The sequence below is a fragment of the Cherax quadricarinatus genome, chromosome 29, assembly GCF_038502225.1.
Source record: "Cherax quadricarinatus isolate ZL_2023a chromosome 29, ASM3850222v1, whole genome shotgun sequence".
NCBI lineage: Eukaryota > Metazoa > Arthropoda > Malacostraca > Decapoda > Parastacidae > Cherax > Cherax quadricarinatus.
This window is the reverse complement of record NC_091320.1, coordinates 31,944,481-31,967,766: the sequence shown is the minus strand read 5'-3', so window position 1 is coordinate 31,967,766 and position 23,286 is coordinate 31,944,481. Positions and strand designations below refer to the sequence as shown.

At 38.1% G+C, this 23,286-nt stretch overlaps 1 protein-coding gene across 1 annotated transcript in view; it reads right to left on the bottom strand.

Annotated features, from left to right (window-relative positions):
* Rab3-GAP (Rab3 GTPase activating protein) overlaps window positions 1-23,286 on the bottom strand; it is a 74,135-nt gene that overhangs the window by 45,177 nt on the left and 5,672 nt on the right. Inside the window, exons 6-13 of the mRNA XM_053779268.2 lie at window positions 13,798-14,002; window positions 11,932-12,108; window positions 7,221-7,371; window positions 6,851-6,940; window positions 5,340-5,479; window positions 4,559-4,727; window positions 3,392-3,526; window positions 2,167-2,399 (exon numbers count right to left, since the gene is read on the bottom strand). Coding sequence (XP_053635243.2) covers window positions 2,167-2,399; window positions 3,392-3,526; window positions 4,559-4,727; window positions 5,340-5,479; window positions 6,851-6,940; window positions 7,221-7,371; window positions 11,932-12,108; window positions 13,798-14,002 — 1,300 coding nt within the window. The remainder of the gene's footprint in view (window positions 1-2,166; window positions 2,400-3,391; window positions 3,527-4,558; window positions 4,728-5,339; window positions 5,480-6,850; window positions 6,941-7,220; window positions 7,372-11,931; window positions 12,109-13,797; window positions 14,003-23,286) is intronic.

Genomic DNA, 23,286 nt, shown 5'->3' with positions numbered 1-23,286 from the left:
CTAGAAAAAATATTATACAAAAATCAATAAAGCACTGTACATTGCAGTATAACATATGAGAAAAATCAGTACACAGTATACTAGAAAATCAACTAGCATGTATCTGTAAAACACACACATTTATTATTTTAGGATTACAATTAATAACACTTTTCAGTCTATTAATCTGCTGAAATTCAATAATCTATGCTGTGCATTTTCCAATGAATATTTAAGTTTCATAACTTGGAGAAGGAAAGAGAGAGAAAAAAGAAATCACTCTCTAGTATTATGGAGTGGTGATAAATCTAATGAATGAATTAATATGATGGGAAGATAGACCAACCTATAGCTCCTGCTCCCACCTCTAACTTTTCATGGGTGAAAATTAGCTCTTACCATATTTCCACACGTATCCCTGCATGAAGTCTACTTCCACTTTGTTACCTAGCTCATTCCACTTTACTATGTGGACCCTCGAATTTCATCATCCCTTTTCTGAATGTAAAACTATAGTTATTCTCTATAAAATGTATTTTTTGTTGACCCTTTCAGGGTTGAGAGGCCCTCTCCTAAACTTGTTCTCAGGGTCGAAAATTTTTGGGAAAAAAAAAAATTATTTTTTCTTATTAAATGATGGAGAATCTTTTCCCAATCATAATGAAACCAAAAGTACGAAACTTGATGGAAAATTTACGGAATTATGCTCTCGCAAAGTTAGCGGTCTCGCCGATGCATAAACATCGGCGATTTCGCCCACTTTGAGCCCTATTTTCGGCCAATTCCTGTGTACTAGTCAACAAAAATCATATTTATTTTGCTAGAACTCCATTTTTTTATCAAATGAGTACAAGAAACCACCCATTTACCAATTTCAACTACCCAATAGTGGTTAGAAATTTGCAATTTTGCCAATTTCACACAAATTTCAGAAGATGCCAATTTCCAAATAGGGTCCAGAATAAACAAGAGAGACATTCCTGGCACTAAAATGACATTTCCTCTGTTCGTTAGTCACATCCCCAGGCCCCTCTTACATTTCTTTTGCTTTCCACTTTGAATTTTTATTCTTACAAAAAATAGAAGATTTACTGTTATGCAGACTACTGCATTAGTGTAGAAATGATATAAATAATATCAGCGCACTTGTGAAAGAATATTAGACTCGCCAGTTGACGTGTATTGGACGACGCTTGGCATGATTTGTTTACTTTTGAACTTTGGTAAAAATCGAACATTTTTGCTACTTTGAGCTCAATTTCAAAGTACTTTTTATTGTGAGACCAGTCAAAATCATCTCAATTTCTGTAATATGTCTTTCATTCTATAAAATGAGACCAGGAAAACTAGAATACAACCATAAATACCATACGAAAATACAGTGCAAAGTCGCTGTTTTAATCCAAAAACACGGTCCAAGTTTTTTTTTTTCTCATTACACACTGTGTTCTGTAGGATTTTTTTTATACTGCGCACACTGACCACAGACTCATTCTTTCATATGTAGGCCTACCAGCTTTCTCTCGCCAGATCTGAAGGCTCTAGAATTTAGGCGTACTAGTACGTCAATAACCCTGGTTCGTAAGCTGTACTAGTACGTCAAAAACCCTGTAAGGGTTAATATTTTTGGGTGTCTGGAATGGTTTAATTGGATTTACATTATTTCTTATGGGAAATATTAACAAAAAATACATTTTATAGAGAATAACCATAGTTTTACATACAGAAAAGTGATGACGAAATTCGAGGGTCCACTGTACTTTCAATACTGTGCAGTTGCAGTTTCATTAATACATACTGCTGCCAACAGTGAGGTTTAAGACAAGTTGCAGAAAAAGTTTTTCTTTTTTAACGCAGCTGTCTTCCACCAATGAAGGTAAACTTAAAAAAAAAAAAAAAGTAGCCGTCTTGCCAGAAACATGCTGCCATCACAGTTTAGATAGCTCTCCAAATTGCAACATCCCACTTCTTCTTTAATGCTGGAAATGTGCTGTTCACCTCCAGGAAAATGGTCAACCAGTTTCCTCTGAATCTCTTCATAAATGTTTTTGCTCACATTCAAAAAAAGCTTTTATTCTCCCATACAAAATTTATTCTGCAATGTGTAATTCCTTCACAGAAATTCAAAGGTATTGAAACATTTCTCCTAAATATAAGTAATGCAATTGGTAATATCTCTTCACATACCATTTTCTGTCTCCATTACACCATAGAGAGGGAGAAGATGATGAAGCAGTCCTTGTAACAACAGTACAGTGAGATGCTGAGACATGATGAGCGTTGTCACAGCCAGTTTACGCACTCCTGCGGTCTTGATCTCCGTCATGGTGGTCAAGACTTCTTCTTCATTTCCACTCCTTAGGTGGGACTTGAGAGTCTTTACAAGGTGAAGATCTCGAGCACGTTTACTAGTTTTCCCACTAAAAGAATGGAGAAATTAATCATAAAAAAAATTGAGCTCTCAAACTCTCCTTTCCCCAGAAAATGTGAATACAACCTGCTTTTACAAATTTTGCCAATACCACAATAAGTTGCACATCAGAAATATGATGCACTATAACAGGTGCTCAATAACTGGCACCTAAACTGAATTAGCAATAATGAAAAGTCACCATAGCAAAAAAAAATTATTTTTAGTGAAGGCCACATCAAAGAAAAAAGTTTCCCCAGTCATTAATACTTAACTAACTACTGCCCAGAAGATATCACAATTTGACTTAATGATAAAGTGCAGACAAAAGATCACAGGAATAATTGAGTTCTGTAGAATGACTGTGGAATGAAACAATAGTTATTTCTCTTTTAAGTTTGCTAATTTATTTATTTTAAATCTAGAAAGTCAGCCTGTTCTTCCACACCACTGATATCTTAGGTCATCTTATATTTTTTTTTTTTTTTTTACCTGATCTCTTGCACACAAGTTCTTTCCTCTCTCACTCTTATTTTCTCCCTGCCTCGGTGGGAGACGGCCGACTTGTTAAAAAAAAAAAAAATCTATTTTCTCCCACATTCCCATTTTCTCCCATATTTCTATTTTCTCCCACATTCCCATTTTCTCCCATATTTCTATTTTCTCCCACATTCCCATTTTCTCCCACATTCCCATTTTCTCACATTCTCATTTTCTCACACATTCTCATTTTCTCACACATTCTCATTTTCTCACACATTCTCATTCTCATTTTCTCTGAAAGAATTATGTACAAGATATCAAGTTAAAAAAAGTGAGAGGCTGGGATAAAACTACACTGGTGTGGAAGTACAAGTTACAGACTCGATACAATTACTTGCAAACTTACAACAGAATAAAACAATGAGAACCTTGCATGCACTTTCTCAACTGGATGAAAAAAAGGAGTAACTACAGTTATCTTTATATGGATGTTGGAGACTTGACACTCCTACTACTCACCCTAATGCCAAGTGGAATGGAATAGTAACCTCGCTTATCAACCCATCTGGATTGATGAAAACCACCGGAAACACTTTACAGCACACTCTTCGAACAGTGTTCACCCCTAATAGGGTATGGGGAGTGTACAAAAGTCTGATGAAAACAAGAATTTGTTAGTATATTATGAAAACAGCAATGATTATTTCCAGTAAATACAATTATTGCAAGAACTGGTGAAACAGACATATTTACTGAAAAGTCCCTGGTTATACAGAGCATTTCAGGTAGTCTAAAAACTAGGTTAAAAGATCAGTGTTTTGCTGCACAAATAAAAAATTAAAACAGTATTCACAAAATAATGTGGTGATTTCTGTATGATCAGGGCCCTATTAAGGAGGGAACCGAGGGAGCTAAAGCTCCAGATCCAGCACCATAATAGGCCTATGAAAATTCAGACACTTTTGTTCAGAGACTTTTGAAAATACAGCATCTCAAAATAAAACTACAAGTTTTATTTTAAAATGAATTATTAACTCATTGGAATTTATTATTTCAAATTCCAATGTGTGCTTCAAGACCACAAAAAAATTCTCAGCTCTAGGGTCCAGCAGGCTCGTAATCCAGCCAGCTGTGTGTATGATGTGTATACAAGCCTCCCAATGTATTGTTCAATTTTCTGTGCTATTTTCAGTCAGTGTATAATATACAAATGTTCCTTAAAGAATCTGTATACTAAATGGAATGTTACAGTATGTGTGGTGCCCTTTAACATAAGTTAGTAAATATCTTTTTAAAATCTACAGTATGTATGTTATATACATTGAGGATAGGACTGTACTGTGTATTTATTTCATCCCTAAGGATTATAAATCACACTAATCAGGAAAATGAAAAAGCATAAAACTTCGAAACTATTGCTCAGAGCTAAATAAAATTTTGTTTAAGATTACTTTTACAACACACATCAACAAAAGAAGTCAGCAAAATTGGTCAACAAGCTTTCCTTAAAATCCTTAAATAATGTAATGCATTTGCTGAAAAAGAACCATGAACCATCATTTTTACACACTGTCATGCTATCACACTACAAAACAAAATTATTACCTTGTACTAGTGAAACTGAAATTTTTCATACACAGTGGTCATATTTTCAGTAAAACTTAAAACTTGCTGAAAATATTTTACCTCGATTGTTTAGGAACATTAAATGCTGCTACTCTTGGTCCCTGCTGAGGTGTCCAAACCTCCAATAGACCCCGTCGAGGGGCATAGATCAGCAAGAAGGCTACGCGTCTTTTGGTTCCACCCCATTCTCCCTCCACCTCAAGCCATCCACAGTTAGCATCCCGATAACCTGGTGAAATTTAAAAAGCAATACATTTTTTTTGAAAATCGACTAGATCTAAAACTTACCATCTTCAACTTTTCATTCTACCAGTCCAGAAGTTTACAATTATATGTACCCATCTGTGATCACAGCCTAGCCCAAGGCCAGATTTTCCTAGCAAACAATCAAAAGCCCTGTTGTTAATACTCGTCTACCCACTGCAACAAACCTGTATACTTAACCGAGATTACTGACAGGAGATAAGAATGTAAATTACAGTTCCAAGACAATCTGAAGCACTCACAGCACAAGATTATATCAATTTCTGAGACATATTAAAAAGATATGACATTAAATGTCTGAAGTACAGAAGATAAAGAAAAATGACTAATATATTTTAGTGAGGGACAAGGAAGATTACACAAGAAAATACAAGTGAGGGAAAGACCCAACAGTTGAGAAAACTGAAAATGACATTAGCAAAAAAGACTGTCCAAAGATATACTGTACTGTGCATCAACAACAATGCATTAAGAAAACTATGAATTACAAAAAACTTCACTCATTTCATTACATAAATTTCACCAAAATATGTTTCTGAGTCATTCATTTATTCAGTAAACAATTTTGCATATTTACCTTTCCACATGCGCACAGCAACTCCTCTGTGTATATCTATTAAAGTCACACGTCCAAAATCATCGGTTACAGCAGCTAATCTTCTTCCAGGAGACAGGATCACCGACACACCCACTCGTGTTGTATCTGGTATAGACCACCTTGTCATAAAAGAAAAAATGCAGTAATGATAGCAGTGTGTTTACACAAATTCACATTACAGCATTTCTATATTAAAATATTATTCATTACACTGACACTTTATCAGTAGTAATTTTCTTGACCTCTTAACTATGGTGTACTATACACTTGCATGCATTATTACAGTATTACATTCAAAGGGAAGCACTAAACTCGCAGGGATCATACAGTCCCTGGGAAATGGGAGGTAATCTCATCTGATCAATGGAAGGAGAGAGTAGCTTGAACAGATCAGAACAAGAGCCCTTCACCAACACCAAGGCACCCACCTTGATGGATACAGTTACAAATAATGGGGCAACACTAATACAGTGGTATCCAGAATTTCGTACCGCTCCCATCTCGAACAATTCTTTCTTCTTCTTTCAACACACTGGCCGTATCCCACCGAGGCGGGGTGGCCCAAAAGGAAAAACGAAAGTTTCTCCTTTTATATTTAGTAATATATACAGGAGAAGGGGTTACTAGCCCCTTGCTCCCGGCATTTTAGTCGCCTCTTACAACACGCATGGCTTACAGAGGAAGAATTCTGTTCCACTTCCCCATGGAGATAAGAGGAAATAAACAAGAATAAGAACTAGAAAGAAAATAGAAGAAAACAAGAGGGGTGTGTATATACAGTATATGCTTGTACATGTATGTGTAGTGTGACCTAAGTGTAAGTAGAAGTAGCAAGATGTACCTGAAACCTTGCATGTTTATGAGACAGAAAAATGGACATCAGCAATCCTAGCATCATGTAAAACAATTACAGGTTTCCGTTTTACACTCACTTGGCAGGACGGTAGTACCTCCCTGGGCGGTTGCTGTCTACCAACCTACTACCTACATCTCGAACAATTATGTAAGTTTATTATTGTAAGTGCTTTTGTATGTGTGTTTTTGGGGGTCTGCAACGGACTAACCTAATTTACATTATTCCTTATGGGAACACATTTGTTTAGTATCAGCACTTGAACAGCCTTCTGGTATGAAATAAGTTCAAAACTCGGGGTACCACTGTACTAAGAAAGCTGTTCCCCTTCAAAGTACAAGATTCTTCTTTCTTTCAACGCACCAGCCGTATGCCACTGAAGCGGGGTGGCCCAAAAGGAAAAACAAAAGTTTCTCCTTTTACATTTAGTAATATATACAGGAGAAGGGGTTACTAGCCCCTTGAAGTACAAGATTATTTATATTAAAAAAGAGGAGAGCCAGACTTGAGTCCTGGAGATGGGAACTACAATGCCTACACTCTATTAATAATAAAGATACACAAATCCATCCTGTAAAATGCATAGTCTTTTCTTAAGTACCTTGCACATACTGCTTATAATGGTCTGGCTTCTCACCTGTAGGGTAGAGGAGTGGCAGGTTCAATCTTAGGCTTCACTTTAGATGGATCAACCTCTTTACTTCTACTTCTTCCAAACAGCCATCCACTGGAAAAATTAATGGCTCTACCAGTTTTTTATTAATAACTACAAGATCCAGCTAAAGCATGATATGTATAACAAATACATTTAAAATAATTTGCTTGAAAAAAAAAAAAAGATTGTTTGAATGTTGGCAATGATTGCTACTGCAGATCAACTTTTGTAAATAACTAATTGGCTCCAAAGTTACAATAACATAGGTGTGGAACATCATATGTTGGAATATCTGGAGTCAGTGACCTACTACTGTATATGCAAGTCAAATACTCTTGTTAATTTGTGTTACCTGGCAGCAGAGACCAGTGCGTCCTTAAGTTTACTGGCATACAGGCGTGCTACATCTGCTACAAAGGGTGGTGCCGACCCCTCCTGAGCAGTCAGAAAGCCAACAAAAGGTACACGACCAACTGTGAGGAGGAGTGACGTGGCCGGCACACCTGCAAAAAAATGCACGTTCTATGAAGGCAAACTTAAATAATATATAATGAACCTGGACACAAGGTACATACTGATTAGCAGTTACTGCAATATAAGAATTTAAACCAAAACTTGAACTGCATATATTACATCTGTATACAGATACACAAATTAATTGTCAATGTATAAAATTTTCTCACATTACTTTCATTATCACTGTGTAATCTGCATGCAATGAATGTGTTTACAGGCCCAGATCCAGAAACCATTTGATGAGGTTAGGAGATGAAAATTAAGTGTCATTAACTTGGGCAAGGTTTTTTAAAGACATGCAATACATTAATCAGTACATCAAGGTTACTAGGACAGCTGATAATCAAGGGCAATTAGAGTAATGTACAATTGGGGATACAGTTTCTAAGGGATTAAGAGGGGTGTTCAGGAAAAATAAATACTAACTGAGAGCTCATGTGGAAACACCGAAACCAGTGATTGTTCAAATGTACTAATCTTCTTTGGTGAGGTTGAGAAGAGTTAAAATTGTGACCCCAGAGGATTTTTACTATGCCCGATAGTCCACATAAGTTATATTATGCCTGACCTATCAACCTCATTGCATTCCAGATTAAATAGGATGATAACTGAGAACCAAATCTTAGAGGAAACTAATATATTTATCCTCATATTATAATGAGCGAACAAAATTCAACCTCCGGAATAGAGAACCCAAATTCTCTATAAACGTATTATTCCACTTGCTCAGTATATTGATTCAACATTACATGTTCATAAACAACTTTTCTAAACAATATTTGGTTTCTTTTTCATTTTTGAGTCTACCATACATCACCAAAATTTTCAAAACCTTGATTTTAATCTAGGATTAACTTAGATACAACGAGCTAGATAAAAGATAAGTAGGTTTGTGATGCCAATACAGGCTAGATTAAGCAGTGCTTTTGGATAATAAATATATTACATATAAGGACCTCAGAGATAAAATTAACAAAGAACTACAAAATTTAATGCACAAATACCAACACACCAAGTTAAAATAACCAGCATCAGTTAAAAATTCCATTAAACTGTCAATGTCAAAAGACTCTCGTGAAAGTTCCACAAGATGCTTAAAGCAGAGGCGTTGTAAGGGGGGGACGGGCCGCCCTGGGTGACAACATTTAGGGGGTGACACCATAGAGCCTCTGAAGGTGACACTAATGCACAAAACAGTGCTGCACCAACATAAGAGAAGAATCCTTCGTTTCTATATAGTCTATATAGGCCTATATAAGGAAAATCATTGATTTTGATGATGTGATAGATGATTTTGCAGGATTGAAGGCAAGGAAATGTAAGATCAGATTCACTGAGATGTTACCTGTACTCAAGGTCAAATGTAAGATCAGATTCGCTGAGATGTTACCTGGGCTCAAGGTCAAATATAAGATCAGATTCACTGAGATGTTACGTGGGCTCAAGGTAAAATCAGAACTAGTGTTTCTCTGGTATTGCAAAGTTTTTCTTTATTTTTCATTTTTTTTTGTGGAGGGGGGGGGGGTCATTGCTGAAGACGAATAAATGTGGGATCTGTACGATTATTTATTTTATCATTAATTATGTTGAGAATACAGTGGACCCCCGGTTTACGATATTATTTCATACCAGAAGTATGTTCAGGTGCCAGTACTGACCGAATTTGTTCCCATAAGGAATATTGTGAATTAGATTAGTCCATTTCAGACCCCCAAACATACACATACAAACGCACTTACATAAATACACTTACATAATTGGTCGCATTGGGAGCTGATCGTAAACCGGGGGTCCACTGTATTCTCCTGTTCGATTTATGGCCCTTAACCCTTTGAGGGTCGACAGGCCCTCTCCGAGACTCGTTCTCAGGATCGGCCAAATTTAAAAAAAAAAAAAAAATTCTTATGAAAAGATAATATTTTCCCGATCATAATGACACCAAAAGTATGAAATTTGATGGAAAACTTACGGAATTATGCTCTCGCAAAGTTAGCGGTCTCGGCAATGTTTATGCATCGGCAATTTTGCCAACTTTGAGCCCCATTTTCGGCCAATTCCACTGTACTAGTCGACAAAAAACATGAATATTTCGCTAGAACTCCATTTTTTCTATCGAATGAGTGCAAGAAACCACCCATTTACCAATTTCAACTATCCAGTACAGTGATCAGAATTTAGCAATTTTGCCAATTTCACACAAATTTCAAAAGATGCCAATTTCCGAATAGGGTCCAGAATAAACAAGAAAGACATTCCTGGCACTAAAATGACATTTCCTCTGTTCATTAGTCATGTCTCAAGGCCCCTCTTACATTCTTTTGCTTTTCACTTTGAATTTTTATCATCACAAAAAATTGAAGATTTACTTTTATGCAGACTACTGCATTAGTGTAAAAAATGGTATAAATAATATTGGCGCACTTGCGAAAGAATATTAGACTCACCAGCTGACGTGTACTGGACGCTTGGCATGATTTGTTTACTTTTGAACTTTGGTAAAAATCGAACATTTCTGCTAATTTGAGCTCAATTTCAAGATACTTTTCATTGTAAAACCAGTCAAAATCATCTCAATTTCTGTAATATGTCTTCCATTCTATAAAATGAGACCAAGAAAACTAGAATACAGCAATAAATACCATACGAAAATACAGTGCAAAGTCGCTGTTTTATTCCAAAAAAACGATCAGTTTTTTTTCTCATTATGCACTGTGTGCTGCAGGATTTTTTTTATACTGTGCACACTGACCACATAGACCCATTCTTTCATATGTAGGCCTGCCAGCTTTCTCCCACTAGATTTGAGGGCGCTAGAATTTAGGCGTACTAGCACGTCAAAAACTCTGGGTCGTAAGCCGTACTAGTACGGCCGAAACCCTGAAAGGGTTAACCCTTTGACTGTTTTCGACGTATAAATACGTCTTACGAGCCAATGTTTCTGACGTATATATACTCAATAATTCTAGCGGCTTCAAATCAAGTGGGAGAAAGCTGGTAGGCCCACATGTGAGAGAATGGGTCTGTGTGGTCAGTGTGCACCACATAAAAAAAATCCTGCAGCACACATTGCGTAATGAGAAAAAAAAAACTCTGATCGTTTTTTTGGAATAAAACGCCGACTTTGAGGTGTATTTTCGTATAGTATTTATCGTTGTATTCGCGTTTTCATGGTCTTAGGTGATAAAATGGAAAACATATTACAGAAATAGAGATGATTTTCATTACTTTTACGATGAAAGCGACCTTGAAACTGAGCTCAAAGTAGCGGAAATGTTCGATTTTTACCAATGTTCAAGAGTAAATAAATCACACCACACGTCCAATACACGTCAACTGGGGAGTCTAATATTCTTTCACTAGTGCACTGATATTATTTATACCATTTCTACAATAATGCAGTTGTCTGCATAACAGTAAATTTTGTATTTTTTTGTATGAATAAAAAATCAAAATAGAAAGCAATAATAATATAAGAGGGGCCTAGAGATGTGACTAATGAACAGAGCATATGTTATTTTAGTGCCACAAATGTCTACCTTGTTTATTCTGGACCCTATTTTGAAATTGGCATCTTTTTTATTTTGCGTGAAATTGGCCAAATTGCCAATTTCTGACCACCATATTGGGTAGTCCAAATTAGTAAATGGGAGGTTTCTTGTACTCAGCTGATAGATAAAATGGAGTTCTAAAGAAATAGCTATGAGTTTGGTCAACTGGAACAATGGAATTGGCTGAGAATAGGGCTCAAAGTCGGCGAAATCGCCGATACGCATATGTCGCCGAGACCGCTAACTTCGCGGGAGCATAATTCCACGAGTTTTCGACCAAATTTCGAACTTTTGGTGTCATTACCATCGGGAAAAGATTCTCTATCATTTCATAAGAAAAAATAAATTTTTTTTTTTCAAAAATTGAGCGACATAGAATGACAGTTTCAGAGAGGGGCCTGAAACAGTCAAAGGGTTAAACGGTCCAAATAGATCGACATTCAAATCCGTAGTGCTCCAAAAGTAGATCTATGTTTTTTGACATATTTTCAAACAAAAAAAAAAAAAAGTAGATAAAATTTTTTTTACACATTTTCAAATGTAAAAAAAAAAAAAATGTACATTTTTTTTCATACTTTCAAATGTTGAAAAAACATATATATACGTTTGGCCCGTTTAAGGGTTAAACGTTCTCATTACTAAACATTAGTCACTGGTCATGCGGTAGTGACGTAACTGGAGTTTACCCCCCATCCCTCCGCCCTTGAATTTCATGGGGGTGACACCCAAGATTCCGCCCTGGGTGACGCCAACCCTGGCGACGCCTCTGGCCTAAAGGTACCCTTGTAATTATAAAAGCCACAATGACAACTAAAAAGCCTAAGTTGCAGGCAAACTGCACATCACAAGCTACTCAGTGAAGAGCCAGGAGCAAAGGCAAACAGGTAGTTATGGGAAAGAGATGTGTGCCCAATCCTCAATCAACACACCTTAGACAAAAATGTAATACATGCATGTTTTAGTAATAAAAAAGGATAAATAAATCATGATACAACCTACCTGATGCACAAGCATGGTTGAATCCTTTCGCAAGAGAAGTCTGGACCAAATGGTCATAGAGAAAGGGCGGAGACATACCAGGAGCAGCACAGTCCTTGACCATACTCTGATCCACAAGACCCCACTTCTTATACCCTAGTGGTGGAACACTCACGTTTTCCCCACCACTGGCTGCTGCTGCAGTATCACAACAATCAACAAGTTAGTGATGTAGAACAAAAGATACTGGGTAGGTGAAATGTATTACGATTTATTTGGCGGGTATGTGCAAGCGGGGCTTGTTACTTTATTTGGGGTCTTGTACACAGGCAGTGTGTTTAAGTGCCCAGGCCCAGAGGGCCATGCCCAGGAGAGAGTGACAGAGTAAACCTTGTTGACAGAGGTCAGCTGCCAGAGTGAGACTGGGTAAGAGTGGTGTGGGCTGAGATTGGTAGGCCTATGCCACTAGGTGTCAGCACCATAGTGCCACGAAATATGAACCCAACTGGGCATACAAATGTAAATAAACTGTCATATTTTCAGAATTTATTTTGAATCTATCCTGAAATATACTGCTCTAACACAAACTTTATACAGCATTTTTCAATGCGGTACTGTTTCATGTAACCAATGTTTAAGCATTAATTATACATAATTAAAATACAGTGGACCCCCGCATAACGATCACCTCCGAATGCGACCAATTATGTAAGTGTATTTATGTAAGTGCGTTTGTACGTGTATGTTTGGGGGTCTGAAATGGACTAATCTACTTCACAGTATTCCTTATGGGAACAAATTCGGTCAGTACTGGCACCTGAACATACTTCTGGAGTGAAAAAATATCGTTAACCGGGGGTCCACTGTACTTATGTGTAATTAACATACGAGCTGTACATCATTTCAAGTCTTTCCTTGAGATTATTCATTTGAAATACATCTTGAAGAAAATATGACATCAAACTGATTTAAATAAATTTAAACTAAACTCATCCTAACTTGCCTTTCTTAAGCAGTATTTAATTTTTCACACAACATAAAGCAATTACAAAAATTCTGATTTACACAGGGAATATAACTCTTACTAGGCCAATAATTTTTTCAAACCAACGAGGTCGCTCATATTCCCTTAATTTTTCTGTTTAACATACCAGCCGTCTCACACTGAGGAAGGGTGCCCCAAAAATAAAGAAAAAAGTTTTTCTTCTTTTTACATTAAGCAGTTTATAGAGGAAACATAAATCCCTTAGCCTAGGTAGTAGGTTGGTAGACAGCAACCACCCAGGGAGGTACTACCATCCTGGCAAGCGAGTGTAAAACAGAATCCTGTAATTGTTTTACACGATAGTAGGATTGCTGGTGTCTTCATTCTGTCTCATAAACGTGCAAGATTTCAGGTATATCTTGCTACTTCTACTTACACTTAGGTCACACTACACATGCGTGTACAAGCATATATATATATAGTTCTTGTTTATTTCCTCTTATCTCCATGGGAAAGTGGAACAGAATTCTTCCTCTGTAAGCCATGCATGTCGTAAAACACGACTAATGTGCTGGGAGCAAGGGGCTAGTAACTCCTCCTCCTATATACATTACTAAAGTTAAAAAATAAACATTTTTCTTTTTAGGTAACCCTGCTTCAGTGGGATATGGTAGGTTTATTGAAAGAAAGAATAAATTCCTAACAAAAACCCCCTAAAATTACTAAACATCAAAGCCATACATTTTCCTCACACACATTTTGTACTTAAGAACTACTGTAATTTTAAACACTACACAAGGCTGCAATGGGCTTCATAGACACAGTATTATAAAACAAGTATAACCCTTTTCTAGGCAATTAGATTTCTATCTGTTATCATACTTTCCCAGTTGTATACATACCTTTAGCAACTTGGTTTCTACAACCCCGCAGGGTTTGAAAGAGAGAGAACCCATCAATGGTGGTGACTGAACGTGGATAAAGAATGACCAGCTCCTCAGTCAGGTCGGGCGCTAATAAACCGTTGCACCCGCTATACAGTGTGCGGCATGTGAGGCTCAGAACTGCTTCTTCCTCAAAAAGTTGAGACAACAATACCAAACCATTCTGTTGGATAGAGAACACTAATAGGCTTATTTTAAAATTAAGAGATGTGCAAGAAAATGTTCATTTTTTCCATTACTTACCATTTCCTTTGGCCTCAATTTCCAGATATAATTATTTTCTCTAGTTTTATTTATGATTTTCCCTATTATGCATTACATTTTTTCCTGATGCCTTTTTCTTATCCTTGTGTATTTAATGTTTGTTTATAATGTTTTATAATCACCTACTATACTTTTTTTCTTTTTAACAAGTCTGCCGTCTCTCACTGAGGCAGGGTGACCCAAAAAGAAAGAAAATCCCCAAAAAGAAAATACTTTCATCATCATTCAACACTTTCACCTCACTCACACATAATCACTGTTTATGCAGAGGTGCTCAGAACACAACAGTTTAGAAGCATATATGTACAAAGATACACAACATATCCCTCCAAACTGCTAATATTCCAAACCCCTCCTTTAGAGTGCAGGCACTGTACTTCCCATTACCAGGACTCAAGTCCGGCTATATAAAAATATCCGGTTTCCCTGAATCCCTTCGCTAAATATTACCCTGCTCACACTCCAACAGATCCCAAATACTATTCGTCTCCATTCACTCCTATCGAACACGCTCATGCACTCCTGCTGGAAGTCCAAGCCCCTCGCCCACAAAACATCCCTTACCCTTTCCTTCTAACCTTTTTGAGGATGACCCCTATCCTGCCATCCTTCCCCTACAGATTTATACGCTCTCCATGTCATTCTACTTTGATCCATTCTCTCTAAATGACCAAATCACCTCAACAACCCCTCTTCAGCCCTCTTGACTAATACTTTTATTAACTCCACACCACCTCCTAATTTCCACACTCCGAATTTTCTGCATATTTACACCACACATTGCCCTTAGACAGGACATCCCCACTGCCTCTAACCGCCTCCTCGCTGCTGCATTCACAACCCAAGCTTTACACCCATATAAGAGTGTTGGTACTACTATACTTTCATACATTCCCTTCTTTGCCTCCATAGATAACAATTTTTTGTCTCCACATATACCTCAACACACCACTCACCTTTTTTCCCCCTCAACAATTCTATGATTAACCTCATCCTTCATAAATCCATCCACCAACATGTCAAATCCCAAGTATCTGAAACCATTCACTTCTTCCATACTCCTCCTCCCCAATTTGATATCCAATTTTTTTTTATCCAAGTCATTTGATACCCTCATCACCTTACTCTTTTCTATGTTCACTTTCAATTTTCTACCTTTACACGCTCCTAAACTCATCCACTAACCTTCGCAATTTTTCTTTAGAATCTCCCATAAGCACAGTATCGTCAGCAAAAAGCAACTGTGTCAATTCCCATTTTGTATTTAATTCCCCAAAATGTAATCCCACCCCTCTCCTGAACACCCTAGCATTTACTTCTTTTATAACCCCATCTATAAATATATTGAACAACCATGGTGACATTACATATCCCTGTCTAAGACCTACTTTTACTGGGAAGTAGTCTCCCTCTCTTCTACACACCCTAACCTGAGCCTCACTATCCTCATAAAAACTCTTTACAGCATTTAGTAACTTAACACCTATTCCATATACTTGCAACATCTGCAACATTGCTCCCCTATCCACTCTATCATATTTTTATTATTATTATTAGCACACTGGCTGATTCCCACCAAGGCAGGGTGGCCCGAAAAAGAGAAAATTTCACTATCATTCACTCCATCACTGTCTTACCAGAAGGGTGCTTTACACTACAGATTTTAAACTGCAACATTAACACCCCTCCTTCAGAGTGCAGGCACTGTACTTCCCATCTCCAGGACTCAAGTCCAGCCAGCCGGTTTCCTTGAACCCCTTCATAAGTGCTACTTTGCTCACACTCCAACAGCATGTCAAGTATTAAAAACCATTTGTCTCCATTCACTCCTATCAAACACACTCATGCATGCCCGCTGAAAGTCCAAGCCCCTCGCACACAAAACCTCCTTTACTCCCTCCCTCCAACCTTTCCTAGGCCGACCCCTACCCCGCCTTCCTTCCACTACAGACTGATACACTCTTGAAGTCATTCTGTTTTGCTCCATTCTCTCTACATGTCCAAACCACCTCAACAACCCTTCCTCAGCCCTCTGGACAACAGTTTTGGCAATCCCACACCTCCTCCTAATTTCCAAACTACAAATTCTCTGCATTACATTCACACCACACATTGCCCTCAGACATGACATCTCCACTGCCTCCAGCCTTCTCCTCGCTGCAACATTCATCACCCATGCCTCACATCCATATAAGAGCGTTGGTAAAACTATACTCATACATTCCCCTCTTTGCCTCCAAGGACTAAGTTCTTTGTCTCCACAGACTCCTAAGTGCACCGCTCACCCTTTTCCCCTCATCAATTCTATGATTCACCTCATCTTTCATAGACCCATCCGCTGACATGTCCACTCCCAAATATCTGAATACATTCACCTCCTCCATACTCTCTCCCTCCAATCTGATATCCAATTTTTCATCACCTAATCTTTTTGTTATCCTCATAACCTTACTCTTTCCTGTATTCACTTTTAATTTTCTTCTTTTATATACCCTACCAAATTCATCCACCAACCTCTGCAACTTCTTTTCAGAATCTCCCAAGAGCACAGTGTCATCAGCAAAGAGCAACTGTGACAAAGAATCGCACATAAAGTGGGGGTTATATTTTAACTCCACGCCTCTTGCCAAGACCCTCGCATTTACTTCTCTTACAACCCTATCTATAAATATATTAAACAACCACGGTGACATCACACATCCTTGTTTAAGGGCTACTTTTACTGGGAAATAATCTCCCTCTTTCCTACATACTCTAACTTGAGCCTCACTATCCTCGTAAAAACTCTTCACTGCTTTCAGTAACCTACCTCCTATACCATACACCTGCAACACCTGCCACATTGCCCCCCCATCCACCCTGTCATACGCCTTTTCCAAATCCACAAATGCCACGAAAACTTCTTTAGCCTTCTCTAAATACTGTTCACTTATATGTTTCACTGTAAACACCTGGTCCATACACCCCCTACCTTTCCTATAGCCTCCTTGTTCATCTGCTATCCTATTCTCCATCTTACTCTTAATTCTTTCAATAATAACTCGACCATACACTTTACCAGGTATACTCAACAGACTTATCCCCCTATAATTTTTGCATTCTCTTTTGTCCCCTTTGCCTTTATACAAAGGAACTATGCATGCTCTCTGCCAATCCCTAGGTACCTTACCCTCTTCCATACATTTATTAAGTAATAGCACCAACCACTCCAAAACTATATCCCCACCTGCTTTTAACATTTCTATCTTTATCCCATCAATCTCAGCTGCCTTACCCCCTTTCATTTTTACCTACTGCCTCACGAACTTCTCCCCACTCACAACTGACCATTCCTCACTCCTACAAGATGTTATTCCTCCTTGCCCTATACATGAAATCACAGCTTCCCTATCTTCATCAACATTTAACAATTCCTCAAAATATTCCCTCCATCTTCCCAATACCTCTAACTCTCCATTTAATAACTCTCCTCTCCTATTTTTAACTGACAAATATGCCTTTTCTAAATCCATAAATGCAATAAAAACTTCCCTACCTTTATCTAAATACTGCTCACATATATGCTTCAATGTAAACACTTGATCTACACATCCCCTACCCACTCTGAAACCTCCTTGCTCATCTGCAATCCTACATTCTGTCTTACCTCTAATTCTTTCAATTATAATCCTACCGTACACTTTTCCTGGTATACTCAGGAAACTTATTCCTCTATAATTTTTACAATCTCTTTTGTCACCCTTCCCTTTATATAAAAGGACTATACATGCTCTCTGCCAATCCCTAGGTACCTTCCCCTCTTTCATACATTTATTAAACAAAAATACCAACCACTCCAACACTATATCCCCCCCTTCTTTTAACATTTCTGTCATGATCCTGTCAGTTCCAGCTGCTTTACCCCTTTCATTCTACATAATGCCTCATGTACCTCCCCCACACTCACATCCTGTTCTTCTTCACTCCTAAGAGATAGTATACCTCCCTGGCCTGTGCATGAAATTACCGCTTCCCTTTCTTCATCAACATTTAAAAGTTCCTCAAAATATTCTTGCCATCTTCCCAATACCTCCATCTCCCCATCTACTAACTCCCCTACTCTGTTTTTAACTGACAAATCCATTCGTTCTCTAGGCTTTCTTAACTTGTTTAACTCACTCCAAATTTTTTTCTTATTTTCATTAAAATTTCTTGACAGTGCCTCTCCCACTATCATCCACTCTCCTTTTGCACTCTCTCACCACTCTCTTCACCTTTCTTTTACTCTCCATATACTCTACACTTCTTATAACACTTCTACTTTGTAAAGACCTCTCATAAGCTAACTTTTTCTCTTTTATCACACCCTTTACTTCATCATTCCACCAATCACTCATCTTTCCTCCTGCACCCACCCTCCTATAACCACAAATTTCTGCCCCACATTCTAATACTGCATTTTTAAAACTATTCCAACCCTCTTCAACCTCCCCCCCACTACTCATACTTGCACCAGCCCACCTTTCTGCCAATAGTTGCTTATATCTCACCCAAACTTCCTCCTCCCTTAGTTTATACACTTTCACCTCCCTCTTGCTTGTTGTTGCCATTTTCCTCTTTTCCCCATCTACCTCTTACTCTAACTGTAGCTACAACTAAATAATGATCCGATATATCAGTTGCCCCTCTATAAAACATGTACATCCTGGAGCCTACCCATCAACCTTTTATCCACCAATACATAATCTAACAAACTACTTTCATTATGTGCTATATCATACCTTGTATATTTATTTATCCTCTTCTTCATAAAATATGTATTACTTATTACCAAACCTCTTTCTACACAGCTCAATTAAAGGCTCCCCATTTTCATTTACCCCTGGCACCCCAAATTTACCTACTACTCCCTCCACAACATTTTTGCCCACTTTAGCATTGAAATCCTCAACCACCATTACTCTCACACTTGGTTCAAAACTCCCCATGCATTACTCAACATGTCCTAAAATCTCTCTCTCTCTACACTTCACTCTTCTCCAGGTGCATATACGCTTACTATAGCCCACTTTTCACATCCAACCTTTATTTTACTCCACATAATCCTTGAATTAATACATTTATAGTCCCTCTTTTCCTGCCATAACTTATCCTTCAACATTATTGCTATTCCTTCTTCAGCTCTAACTCTATTTGAAACCCCTGACCTAATCCCATTTATTCCTCTCCACTGAAACTCTCCCACCCCCTTCAGCTTTGTTTCACTTAAAGCCAGGACATCCAGCTTCTTCTCATTTATAACATCCATGATCATCTCTTTCTTATCATTTGCACAACATCCAAGCACATTCAGACTTCCCACTTTGACAATTTTCTTATTATTATTCTTTTTAGTAATTATTACAGGAAAATGTGTTACTAGGCCACTGTTCCCAGCATTTTAGTTGACTTTTTCAACATGCATGGCTTATGGAGGAAAGATTCTTATTCCACTTCCCCATGGATATAAAAGGAAAAATAATAAGACCAAGAACTATTAAGATAAAATCAAAGAAAACTCAGATGAGTGTGTATAAATAAACATGTACATGTATGTGTAGTGTGACCTAAGTGTAAGTAGAAGTAGCAAGACGTACCTGTAATCTTGCATATTTATGAGACAGACAAAAGACACCAGCAATCCTACAATCATGTAAAACAATTACAGGCTTTCGTTTCACACTCACTTGGCAGGATGGTAGTACCCCCCTGGGTGGTTGCTGCCTTCCAACCTACTAGCCTTGTGAACCAGCAGCCAAATCTAACCATCATGTAAAACAATTACAGGCTTTCGTTTCACACTCACTTGGCAGGATGGTAGTACCTCCCTGGGTGGTTGCTGCCTTCCAACCTACTATACATAATGTATTTTTATTTTTTTATTATCACACCGGCCGATTCCCACCAAGGCAGGGTGGCCCGAAAAAGAAAAACTTTCACCATCATTCACTCCATCACTGTCTTGCCAGAAGGGTGCTTTACACTACAGTTTTTAAACTGCAACATTAACACCCCTCCTTCAGAGTGCAGGCACTGTACTTCCCATCTCCAGGACTCAAGTCCGGCCTGCCGGTTTCCCTGAATCCCTTCATAAATGTTACTTTGCTCACACTCCAACAGCACGTCAAGTATTAAAAACCATTTGTCTCCATTCACTCCTATCAAACACGCTCACGCATGCCTGCTGGAAGTCCAAACCCCTCGCACACAAAACCTCCTTTACCCCCTCCCTCCAACCCTTCCTAGGCCGACCCCTACCCCGCCTTCCTTCCACTACAGACTGATACACTCTTGAAGTCATTCTGTTTCGCTCCATTCTCTCTACATGTCCGAACCACCTCAACAACCCTTCCTCAGCCCTCTGGACAACAGTTTTGGTAATCCCGCACCTCCTCCTAACTTCCAAACTACGAATTCTCTGCATTATATTCACACCACACATTGCCCTCAGACATGACATCTCCACTGCCTCCAGCCTTCTCCTCGCTGCAACATTCATCACCCACGCTTCACACCCATATAAGAGCGTTGGTAAAACTATACTCTCATACATTCCCCTCTTTGCCTCCAAGGACAAAGTTCTTTGTCTCCACAGACTCCTAAGTGCACCACTCACTCTTTTTCCCTCATCAATTCTATGATTCACCTCATCTTTCATAGACCCATCCGCTGACACGTCCACTCCCAAATATCTGAATACGTTCACATCCTCCATACTCTCTCCCTCCAATCTGATATTCAATCTTTCATCACCTAATCTTTTTGTTATCCTCATAACCTTACTCTTTCCTGTATTCACCTTTAATTTTCTTCTTTTGCACACCCTACCAAATTCATCCACCAATCTCTGCAACTTCTCTTCAGAATCTCCCAAGAGCACAGTGTCATCAGCAAAGAGCAGCTGTGACAACTCCCACTTTGTGTGTGATTCTTTATCTTTTAACTCCACGCCTCTTGCCAAGACCCTCGCATTTACTTCTCTTACAACCCCATCTATAAATATATTAAACAACCACGGTGACATCACACATCCTTGTCTAAGGCCTACTTTTACTGGGAAAAAATTTCCCTCTTTCCTACATACTCTAACTTGAGCCTCACTATCTTCGTAAAAACTCTTCACTGCTTTCAGTAACCTACCTCCTACACCATACACTTGCAACATCTGCCACATTGCCCCCCTATCTACCCTGTCATACGCCTTTTCCAAATCCATAAATGCCACAAAGACATCTTTAGCCTTATCTAAATACTGTTCACTTATATGTTTCACTGTAAACACCTGGTCCACACACCCCCTACCTTTCCTAAAGCCTCCTTGTTCATCTGCTATCCTATTCTCCGTCTTACTCTTAATTCTTTCAATTATAACTCTACCATACACTTTACCAGGTACACTCAACAGACTTATCCCCCTATAATTTTTGCACTCTCTTTTATCCCCTTTGCCTTTATACAAAGGAACTATGCATGCTCTCTGCCAATCCCTAGGCACCTTACCCCCTTCCATACATTTATTAAATAATTGCACCAACCACTCCAAAACTATATCCCCACCTGCTTTTAACATTTCTATCTTTATCCCATCAATCCCGGCTGCCTTACCCCCTTTCATTTTACCTACTGCCTCACGAACTTCCCCCACACTCACAACTGGCTCTTCTTCACTCCTACAAGATGTTATTCCTCCTTGCCCTATACACGAAATCACAGCTTCCCTATCTTCATCAACATTTAACAATTCCTCAAAATATTCCTTCCATCTTCCCAATACCTCTAACTCTCCATTTAATAACTCTCCTCTCCTATTTTTAACTGACAAATCCATTTGTTCTCTAGGCTTTCTTAACTTGTTAATCTCACTCCAAAACTTTTTCTTATTTTCAACAAAATTTGTTGATAACATCTCACCCACTCTCTCATTTGCTCTCTTTTTACATTGCTTCACCACTCTCTTAACTTCTCTCTTTTTCTCCATATACTCTTCCCTCCTTGCATCACTTCTACTTTGTAAAAACTTCTCATATGCTAACTTTTTCTCCCTTACTACTCTCTTTACATCATCATTCCACCAATCGCTCCTCTTCCCTCCTGCACCCACTTTCCTGTAACCACAAACTTCTGCTGAACACTCTAACACTACATTTTTAAACCTACCCCATACCTCTTCGACCCCATTGCCTATGCTCTCATTAGCCCATCTATCCTCCAATAGCTGTTTATATCTTACCCTAACTGCCTCCTCTTTTAGTTTATAAACCTTCACCTCTCTCTTCCCTGATGCTTCTATTCTCCTTGTATCCCATCTACCTTTTACTCTCAGTGTAGCTACAACTAGAAAGTGATCTGATATATCTGTGGCCCCTCTATAAACATGTACATCCTGAAGTCTACTCAACAGTCTTTTATCTACCAATACATAATCCAACAAACTACTGTCATTTCGCCCTACATCATATCGTGTATACTTATTTATCCTCTTTTTCTTAAAATATGTATTACCTATAACTAAACCCCTTTCTATACAAAGTTCAATCAAAGGGCTCCCATTATCATTTACACCTGGCACCCCAAACTTACCTACCACACCCTCTCTAATGTATATATTGTATATATTGTATATATTGCTAAAATGCTGCCAGAATAAGCGAAGAAGTCAAGAGTAAACTGGAGCACTACCTCTGCAAAGTGCCAGATAAACCAGGCTGTGATGGCCTTGTGAACCAGCAGCCAAATCTAACAACAGCCTGGTTCAACAATCAATCAACAGAATCAGCCTGGCTTCAAGACAGGTTGTGAGACGGATTTATCTGTAATCTAAATTGATTACAGGTAAAACACAGGCATATAATATCTCATTTTTGAACAAGTAAAGATTTAAAAGACATATACAGTATACCTAAGAGTTTGATATAAACTTTGGTAATTGATGACAAGTGATTTAAGCCTTAAACTGTCCAAGCAGATCTATGTTCACATACGTAGTGCTCCAAAAGTAGATTACATTTTTTTACATATTTTCAAATATAACAAAAAAAAAAAAAAAGTAGATCCAAGTTTTTTTTTACACGTTTTCAAATGTAAAAAAAGAAAAGAAGATCTACATTTTTTACATACTTTCAAATGTTGAAAATGCGTAGATCTACGTTTTGACAGTTTAACCCT